Here is a 10,632-nt window from a genome sequence, read left to right as displayed (position 1 = left end):
TTCAATACTTTGGCCACCTGATGTGAAGAGCTGACTCATTTGAAAAGACCCTGATGCTGGAAAACACTGAAAGCGAGAGAAGAAGGGGACAACGGAGGATGAGATGGTTGGATGGCATCACCAACTCAATGGAACTGAGTTTGAGTAAACTCTGGGAGTTGGTAACAGACAGGGAGGCCTGGTGTGCTGCAGTCTATGGGGTCACAAATCTTACCACACAACCAGTTCAGAAAGTCATATAATACCATTAATGAATTACAGCATGCTGGACCCAATAATCCCACTCTCAAGAATTTATTGTAAGACAAGAAGTCAATAGAAGTTGACTGTATACTATATGTGGTAATGTCTGTGGGTCCTTATGGACCCACAAGTGGAAAAGGATGGTACGCAAACATGTTTAAGATTTCAGAAGACAAGTAATACATCTGTTCAGTTTTTTGTAGTTATTGCTTTGGGGTTTTGTTTTGGCTTTTTGGAGTATGTGTGTGTATGGTTAACATTTTAAGGAAACATTACATAGACTGGATTGAATGAAAAAAGAAGCTACCGAACAAATTAATAAGACAGAGATCATTTATTTTAATGGTTTCTGCATCTATTATTTCCCTTAGTGTCTCAGTGGTAAAGAATCCACCTGCCAGTGCAGGAGACACAGGAGATGTGGGTTTGATCCCTGGATTGGAAAGAGCCTCTGGAGGAGGAAATGGCAACTCACTCCAATATTCTTGCCTGGGAAATCCCATGGACAGAGGAGCATGACAGGCTACAGTAGGACATGACTTAGCAACTTAGCATGCATGTGTCTCTTATTGTACAAAATCTTAACAAAACCATGGAACAATCCATTGAAAACAAATCTGGTAAATCAGGTTCAGAGATGTTAAACAAAAAATAACTTTATAGACAGTGACATTATCTTAAAAGTAGCTTAAATTTCTTTTCAAGAGGTATAAGTTATAATTCCTCCTTGTATCCTTAGATGTTGTTGATTCCTTCCTGCAATTTCTCCCTATCTTATTTTTTCCATCTCTGACATTAGACAAATCTACATTTTCATTTCAAGGATGTATGTAAAGCAAAACTCTGAGGCAAAACACAAAAGGCATGAAAAAATTATGTCTATTCTCATTAACACACTTATCAATTGATAACTTATAAAAATAGCAGGTATTTCATTTGTAGCATACATTTTATCATTGATCAATAAAGCAAATGTACTAGAAATTTATTATATTCCAGTCTCTGTTGTAGCTATCCAGGCACAAATTCAAGTCTTTTCATCTCTCTAGGCTTCAACTTTCCTGTTTATGTTAGGTTTTTTAAAATGTATTATTTTTATTCTTTTGTCTGTGCTGCTGCTCAGGCTTTTCTCTAGTTGCTTAAGCAGGAGCTACTCTGCAGGTGTGGTGTGTGGGCTTCTCACTGCAGTGGCGTCTCTTGTTGTAGAACACAAGCTGTAGGGCGAGCAGGCTTCGATAACTGCGGCACGTGAGCTCAGTAGTTGTGGCTCCTGAGCTTGAGAGCACAAACTCAGTAGTTATGTGCATGGGCTTAGCTGCTCCTCAGAATATAGGATCCTCCCAGACCAGGGATCAAACCTGTGTCTCCTGCACTGGCAGGCAGATTCTTTACTACTGAGCCAGCAGGAAAGCCCTGTACTAAGTTTTTAAAGCATTTTTTAGTAGTATATATAAAAACTCCATTACAAAAGGACAGGTGCTCAGTCTGATGAAAGGAAAGAAATTCAGTTTGGGGAGTTGAATTATGAGTAAATTTTTTTCTGTCTTTTGTTTCGATGTATGGAAATGTTTTACAATAACAGTGATGAATAATATCCTTTTGAGAATTTCACCAGGTCATAAAAATAGACTTAAAAGAGAAAGATTAGAAGGAACAATTTTCGGGTAGGGGGCAAATAAGTCAATCAAGAGTCTCCTTCAATAAAATCATATGTCTTTTAAAAAAATTACTTAAAATTTTTTTTCACTCACTGGAAGGGAGGGAAAGGCAGAACAACACAAATTACCTTTTCTTTTGAAGACAGTGTGGGATGTACAAACTTCCTGTAGAGGAGGCTGGAGCCTTTTGTGTAGGGAGACAGCAGCCAGGCTACAAATGCTATTTTTAGTTCATAATAGAATGGAAACCTGGAGAGAGATGAGAAACATACACATTCCATTAGGTTTTCAGCAACTCTGCCCTAAGCCTATGAAAGACAGAACCTGGGAGCACAGATAGCTCTCCTGCCTGCACACAGCCTGGTCCTTGGATTCCCATGAACGTGTGTGCACACACGCACATCTGAGGTACAAGTCCAGGGCCTCTTTTGAAAACCAGTTCCTTTTCTCTGTGTGTGTGACCTCAATATGAGGCTTGTAGGCTCTTAGTTCCATGACCAGGAATTGAACCCGGGCACCTAGCAGTGAAAGCACAGAGTCCTATCTATGGGACCACCAGGGAGTTTGCAAAGCCCGTTCACATTTTCTTTTGTTGTCAAACAAGCTAGGGACCTAGGGTCTCTCAGCAGTCACTCTATGACTGTGCCTGACAACAACTGGTGCTTTCTGTCAGGCTCTGTTCACTTTGGCTGGAGCTGGAGCTCCTGCAGGCCCAGATGCCACATCCACCCTCGCCCGAGTTCCCAGTCATTCACTCTTTCCTGGAGGCCAAGAATGGACAAACACCTGGAGGATTCACAGCAGGGAAGAGCTGACAAAGAATCTCCACTTAGAATGAAAGCCTCTGTTCCTTGGCTGTCTTCTTAGTTCCCAAACAGGCTGGACAGGAGCCCAGCTCTTTCAGGAAAGAGGATGCTACTTACCCTGCTCAAACTAACAGCATGCTTGGGGGAGGGGGGCAAGGAATAGAACATAAATAGTAAAATACAGGAAAGCCTGGCGTGCTGCAGTCCATGGGGTCGCAAAGAATTGGACGTGACTAAGCAACTGAACAAGTACAATATATATAACTGCTTTATATACATATACTTAAATATACTTATATATATACATATATCTATATATATACCCCCTGGGAATCCCTTGGACAACAAGGAGATCAAACCAGTCCATCCTAAAGGAAATCAGTCCTGAATATTCATTGGAAGGACTGATGGTGAAACTGAAACTCCAATATTTTGGCCACCTGATGTGAAGAACTGACTCATTTGAAAAGACCCTGATTCTGGGAAAGATTGAAGGCAGGAGGAGAAGGGGATGACAGAAGATGAGATGATTGAATGGCACCACCGACTCGATGGACATGAGCTAGAGTAAGCTCCGGGAGTTGATGATGGACCGTAAGCCTGGCGTGCTACAGTCCATGGGATCACAAAGAGTTGGACACAACTGAGCAACTGAACTGAACATATATATAGAGTTTCAGCTGTAGACTGACACTAACACATCATTGTGGATCAGCTATGTGTGCATGCTAAGTCATTTCAGTCATGTCCGATTCTTCGCCACCCCATGTAGCCTGCCAGGCTCCTCTTTCCATGGGGTTCCCTAGGCAAGAATACTGAAGTAGGTTCCCATGCCCTCCTCCAGGGGATCTTCCCAACCCAGGGATCAAACCGTTGTCTCATATATCTCCTGCTTTGGCTGGTGGGTTCTTTACCACTACCACCACCTATACTTCAATAGAAAAAAACCCTAAAATTTAAAAACCAACAGCAGGCAAAAAGGTTTTGATCATTTTGGTGCCAAAAGAAAGAAGAGTTCAAGGTACAGATAAAATACAACTCTGAAGTTTAAAGTGCTGGGTACTATTCACTGATGTATCCCATAAACACTTTGCCAGCACCCATATGTGGCAGTTGGTGCTGGGCACCAAGACGACACTGGGGAACAAAGAGGACCCGAGCCCTGCTCTCTTGGAACTTCCAGTCTAGCAGGAAACACAGACAAGGTTCTGGCATCCTCGGAACTGACAGTCCAGTCAAGGAAACAGAGATTGCTCAAATCAAGACAATTAGTGCAGAATAACATCCTGAGACAAGCACCATCAAGGGTCTCTGTTAAGCCATGTGGTACTTCTGCACGTATGAGAAAAAGCCCAACCCTTCGACTGGATGCAGTCCTGTGAGCATATGACTTGCAAACAGGGCTTCATCTGAATTTCAGCTCCACTGGCCAGGTATCTTGTGCTATGAACAAACTGTGCAACCATACTTGGCAGGTCAAATGGGTATTAACCAGGTCTTTTTATTTTTTGTATTCTGATGCTTTGACATCTCGGGACCTTGCAGATGGAGAGACTGCCTCTCTCATGGACACCACAATACAGGCTCCTGCCCACATTGCCTTCCTCTGCTTCCTGATCTGCCTGTGTGACTCTGCATGGCACACTGTGCCTCTAGGGATCTGTGTATCTTTTAAAAAATATTTATTTATTTATATATTTGACTGTACTGGGTCTTCACTGTGGCACACAGGATCTTCAGTTGCAGCATGTCAACCCTTAGTTGCGGCATGTGGGATCTAGTTCCCTGACCAGGGATTGAACCCAGGATCCCTGCACTGAGAGTGTGGACTCTTAGCCACTGGATCGCCAGGGAAGTCCCTTGGGATCTGTGAAGTTAACAAACTTATTCCTTCATGATGGTCATTTCTGTGTCTGCATGTCTTCTGCTACGCTGTGCTTAGTTGCTCAGTCGCATCCAACTCTTTGCGAGCCCATGGACTGCAGCACGCCAGGGTCCTCTGTCCACGGGGATTCTCCAGGCAAGAATACAGGAGTGGGTTGCCACGCCCTCCTCCAGGAGGTCTTCCCAACCCATGGATCAAACCCAGGTCTCCTGTACTGCAGTCAGATTCTTCACCGTCTGAGCCACCAGGGAAGCCCAAGAATACTGGGGTGGGGTAGACCATCCATTCTCTAGGGGAACTTACCAACCCAGGAATCAAACCAGGGCCTCCTGCACTGCAGGCGGATTCTTTACCAACTGAGCCACTAGGGAAGCCCCTCTGCATCTCTTACCAAACTCAAAAACAAACCCTGGGTACCATTCAAACACGATGCTATGAGGGAACATGATACCTGGGCAGGTTTGAGGCATCGGAAAAGTAAAGCCCTTTCAGGCCATCCTCGTGATAAGAGAGCAAACACAAACAGTAATTTCTAGCAAGACATTTCAGAGGTCTCTAACTCTCACATCACTCCAGACAGCAGCCCCACCCACCCCTTCTCTCCATCCTAGTCCACTGCCTTCTGCTCCTGGCAGGCCCTTCCTGAACATTCCCCTAGCAACCAAAGGACACTTTCATGTTGAGACTGTCTAATGCTTCACAGCCAGAAAAGAGACGGAGCTGAAGGAACAGAGATGTGATCCTCTCATATTTGAACACTCTGGTGATTAACAATGGAGGAAATTTGGTCTTGAAAACAAGTATTTGTCAGTCCAAGGGGCAAATGAGCCTGGCAAGCTCAGGCACCAATCCAAGATACACAGATAACCCTAGGAGGAATCTGTCTCACCCTGGCTCTTTTGTTTATTATGTAACAGATGTGGGTCTTTTTTTAAAAAATAGGTTCTATGTGCACATAGTTTAAAAGATTCTAGAAGTCCAAAAGGGGACATAACAGAGTTTCTTTCTCATCTTGGACCCTTTTCCAAAAGCACAAAATCATCATCAGTTTCTTGTAGATCCTTCCAGAAGTGGACTAGGGCTAAGAGATACAATCATGTGGGTATGTAGGACACCTGCAATGCTCCCTACACTCTCTTAGTGGTATTCTCTGCTCCCCTTCACACCACACCTTGCTTTCCCCACCACACATACAATTAACAGTACACTCTGGCGGCTTCAGCAATATGTGAACTGTGAACTTCCAGATGTTCAAGCTGGTTTTAGAAAAGGCAGAGGAACCAGAGATTAAATTGCCAACATCCGCTGGATCATCGAAAAAGCAAGAGAGTTCCAGAAAAACATCTATTTCTGCTTTATTGACTATGCCAAAGCCTTTGACTGTGTGGATCACAATAAACTGTGGAAAATTCTGAAAGAGATGGGAATACAGACCACCTGACCTGCCTCTTGAGAAACCTATATGCAGGTCAGGAAGCAACAGTTAGAACTGGACATGGAACAACAACAAATAGGAAAAGGAGTACTTCAAGGCTGTATATTGTCACCCTGCTTATTTAACTTATATGCAGAGTACATCATGAGAAATGCTGGGCTAGAAGAAGCACAAGCTGGGATCAAGATTGCCCGGAGAAATATAAAAAACCTCAGATATGCAGATGACACCACCCTTAAGGCAGAAAGTAAAGAAGGACTAAAGAGCCTCTTGATGAAAGTGAAAGAGGAGAGTGAAAAAGTTGGCTTAAAACTCAGCATTCAGAAAACTAAGATCATGGCATCTGGTCCCATCACTTCATGGCAAATAGATAGGGAAACAGTGGAAACAGTGGCTGACTTTATGTTTTTGGGTTCCAAAATCACTGCAGATGGTGATTGCAGGCATGAAATTAAAAGACGCTTGCTTCTTGGAAGGAAAGTTATGACCAACCTAGACAGCATATTAAAAAGCAGAGACATTACTTTGTCAACAAAGGTCTATCTAGTCAAGGCTATGGTTTTTCCAGTGGTCATGTATGAATGTGAGAGTTGGACTATAAAGAAAGCTGAGCACCGAAGAATTGATGCTTTTGAACTGTGGTGTTGGAGAAGATTCTTGAGAGCCTCCCTTGGACTGCAAGGAGATCCAACCAGTCCATCCTAAAGGAGATCAGTCCTGGGTGTTCATTGGAAGGACTGATGTTGAAGCTGAAACTCCAATACTTTGGCCACCTAATGCGAAGAGCTGATTCATTTGAAAAGACCCTGATGCTGGGAAAGATTGAGGGCAGGAGGAGAAGGGGATGACAGAGGATTAGATGTATGGATGGCATCACCGACTCAATGGACAAGGGTTTGGTTGGACTCCGGGAGTTGGTGATGGACAGGGAGGCCTGGCGTGCTGCAGTTCTTGTAGTCACAAAGAGTCGGACACGACTGAGCGACTCAACTGAACTGAACTGGAGATTTTCTCATACCAGTACATGGAGAGTGGTTTCTCTCTCTCTCTCTTTTTTTTGGCTGTTCCATGTGACTTGCAGGATCTTAGTTCCCTGGCCAAGGATTGAACCTGAGCCCAGGACAGTGAAAGCACTGAGTCCTAACCACTGGACCACCAGGGAATTCCCCAGGCCTTACCCTTCTTAATGGCTGTATAGGGGGCATGAGAGTCTACCCAGACCCCCACAGATGGATATTTACAAAGGTCACAACCTTTAGCTACTACAACAGAGCTGCCGTGAATCTCCTGGAGTATGCTTCTTTATATTCTGATGATAATGTATCTTTAAGAAAATGCTCAGAAGTGAAATTTCTGCAGGTATCTGATTTACAGGTAGAAGCTGCGCTTTTGTGCAAGCCTGGATACAAGAGCCTGGTTCCCCGCAGCCTCACGCTCACATTGTAGGACAGTGAAAGAGCCTGCCCCAGGTTATGAGGATTGGCGGGGCGGTGGAAGGGGGAGCGGAGGGGTAGGATGGGCATTAGATCCTGAGCAGTTCTTCTGAGCTGCTGGAGCCCCTGTATTTTCTGGTCAGCCTGCTGCTAAGCCTCCTTGTTCTTCAAGATCTTTCCTGTGTATCCCATCCACATTAACATGACTTGAAAAAATAATTAATTTATTTTTAGCTGCACTGGGTCTTCATTTCTGTGTTAGTTGCTCAGTCATATCTGACTATTTGTGACCTCATGGGCTGTAGCCCACCAGGCTCCTCTGTCCATGGGGATTCTCCAGGCAGGAATACTGGAGTGGGTTTCCATTTCTTTCTCCAGGTTCATTGCTATACATAGGCTTTCTCTAGTTGTGGTGAGCAGATGCTACCCTTAGCAATCACTACATTTTCTTTCTATTTTTTTCCTCAAGCTTTTTTCCTGCCCCACTTTCTGTTCAAAGACAACTGCTGGCTTATTGAGTGATTCATTCAGTTGGGAAAATTTAACTGAAAACCTAAGAGGTAAGGGGCCCATACTAAGCAGTTCAGGGAAACCAAAGCTAGAGTAGAAACATCCTTGACCTTAGTGGTTTGTCATTTAGCAAGACCAACAGGTAACCCCATAATGTGCAGTGAGTAATGGAACAATGTCTCAGTGAGGCTCAAGGGCTTTGCTTCTCTCCAAATCATCATCCATTGCTCACAAACATACACCTCAAAATTCTTACTGTGTATGTGGCCAAAGGTCCGTATAGTCAAAGCTATGGTTTTTCTAGTAGTCATGTAAGGATGTGAGGCTTGGACCATAAAGAAGGCTGAGCACCGAAGAATTGATGCTTTCGAATTGTGGTGCTGGAGAAGACTCTTGAGAGTCCCTTGGACAGCAAAGAGATCAAACCAGTCAATCCTAAAGGAAATCAACCCTGAATATTCACTGGAAGGACTGATGCTGAAGCTGAAGCTCCAGTATTTTGGTCACCTGATGCAAAAAGCTGACTCATTGGGAAAGACTCTGATGCTGGAAAAGACTGAAGAAAAGAGGAGAAGGGGGTGACAGAGGATGAGATAATTGAATGGCATCACTGACTCAATGGACACGAGTTTGAGCAAACTCTGGGAGATGGTGAAGGACAGGGAAGCCTGGCGTGCGGCAGTCTACAGAGTCAAGGGAGTCAGACCCAACTTAGTTACTGGACAACAGTAACAAAATTCTATGTGGACAAGCCCTTGAATTGCCCTGATCTTGAGAACTAGGATGTATTTGAGAAGGCAGGATGAACGCATCATATCCAAGGCATTTGTATAGCACTCAGGTGCAATTCTATGCTCTCAATACAATACCGTCACACTCAAGGGGGTAAGAGTTTCCTTTTTTTTTCAGTCATGCCGGGTGGCCTGCTGAATCTCAGTTCCACAACCAGGGATCGAACCAAAGCCTCAACAGTGAAAGCTCTGTGCCCTAACCACTGGACTGCCAGGGAATTTCTAAGAGATTTCAAAGAGGGTTGGGCAAGTGATGAAACTGTCAAAAATACAAGCAATTAATGTGTACAGAAAATTTCTGGAAGAAAACACAACTGACTTTGACCATGCTAACCTCTGGGGAGAGAGTCAAGGGCCTGGGGGAGGGGGACTTACTTTTTAGTGTATTGTTTCAATTTTATTTTGCCATGTGCTTGTAGTATTATATATATATATTTTAAAATCAAATGAAATAATCTACACAAATTGTGAAACAAACTGCCATCCTATCTCTTCTGTGACCATACACAGTTGCTGTTTTCATCAAGATAGAAAGCTTTTAAAAGTTACCTGTGAAGAGAGAACTGTTCTAAGGGTGAGGTGGAGAGAGCAGGGTGGGGATGGATGCGTGAAGAGTGAGAGGAAAAGTATAAACATGAGGCGTGACTTCCAGTCCAGGAAGTGAACAGAAGTGAAAGATGCTTCTAGGAAGCCAGAAGGTGTAGAACTACCTCTCCACTTCTTTAATTATAAAAAGAACTTGGAGCTGCTGAATTGGGGTCCATTCCCTGGAAGGGAAAGGGGCTCTGTCTGTCTGATAGGCCTGTTCTGGGTCCAATCCCCGGGCGAAAGAGAGGATGGAGAGGGAGGACTATCCCAGAAGGAGACCAGGATCTGTGATACGTGGAGGTTGGCAGGAAAAGGCAGAGCAGGCTGAGGGTATGTCCAGACTGTAAGCTGAGACAGCCACAGGTGGTAGTGATTTAGTTGCAAGTCATGTCTGACTCTTGCAACCACAGGGACTATAGCCCACCAGGCTCCTCTGTCCATGGGATTCCTCAGGCAAGAATACCAGAGTAGGTTGCCATTTTCTTCTCCAGGGGATCTTCCCGAACCAGGGATCAAACCTGGGTCTCCTGCATTGCAGGTGGATTCTTTACCCACTGAGCTACCAGGGAAGTAAGGCAGGCAGGGAAGGATCCCATAAGCCCTTCCCTGCAAAAGCAGAACCCAAGGTGCCAGGAGACAGGCAAGGGACCCTCACTTTCCACCCATAAACTGCCTGGACAGTGCGAGCTCAGGGGAACCAAGGAGAGACCAGATGACGCCTCTACATGGGTCAGGAAGAGATGGGGTTTCTGCTCACACTGCACACACACTCCAAACACACCAGGTATCAGATGCCTTCCTGTGATAGGCAGCGTTTTGATCCTATGAACTTCCTCCCCATGTTACCTACCAATATGTTACCTCACATGGCATAAGGGATTCTACTGATGTAATTAAGGTAATTAATCTGCTGACTTTAAGTTAGGGAGATTGGGACTTTCCTGATGGTCCAGTGGTTAAGAATCTGCTTTCCAATGCAAGGGATGCAGGTTCAATCCCTGGTCGGAAGACTAAACCTGTGCACTGCAACTATGGAGCCCATATGCCACAGTGAAGACTCAGCATAGCCAAAAAAAAAAAAAAAAGAAAACTGAACATATGAAAATTTCAAAGTTCAAGTCAATGCATTTGGTACATGTATTGCAAGTGCTCTTAATAGATAATCATGAAAATTTTTTTAAGATGGGGAGATTATATTGGATTATTGGGGTGGGCTTAATCTAATTACATGATATCTTAAACAAAAAGGCAGAGACCATTCTCTGGCTAGTAACAGAAGAGGA

The 10,632-nt window shown here is 44.2% G+C and overlaps 1 protein-coding gene across 6 annotated transcripts in view; it reads right to left on the bottom strand.

The window, feature by feature from the left end:
* Positions 1-10,632, bottom strand: part of REEP1 (receptor accessory protein 1) — a 133,742-nt gene that overhangs the window by 40,370 nt on the left and 82,740 nt on the right. For all 6 annotated transcript variants that reach the window (XM_040224291.1, XM_040224292.1, XM_040224295.1 and 3 more), the window contains exon 4: positions 2,030-2,150. In XM_040224291.1, coding sequence (XP_040080225.1) covers positions 2,030-2,150 — 121 coding nt within the window. The remainder of the gene's footprint in view (positions 1-2,029; positions 2,151-10,632) is intronic.

Source organism: Oryx dammah, unplaced genomic scaffold (assembly GCF_014754425.2).
Source record: "Oryx dammah isolate SB20612 unplaced genomic scaffold, SCBI_Odam_1.1 HiC_scaffold_25, whole genome shotgun sequence".
Lineage (NCBI taxonomy): Eukaryota > Metazoa > Chordata > Mammalia > Artiodactyla > Bovidae > Oryx > Oryx dammah.
This window is presented reverse-complemented; position numbering and strand designations above follow the sequence as displayed.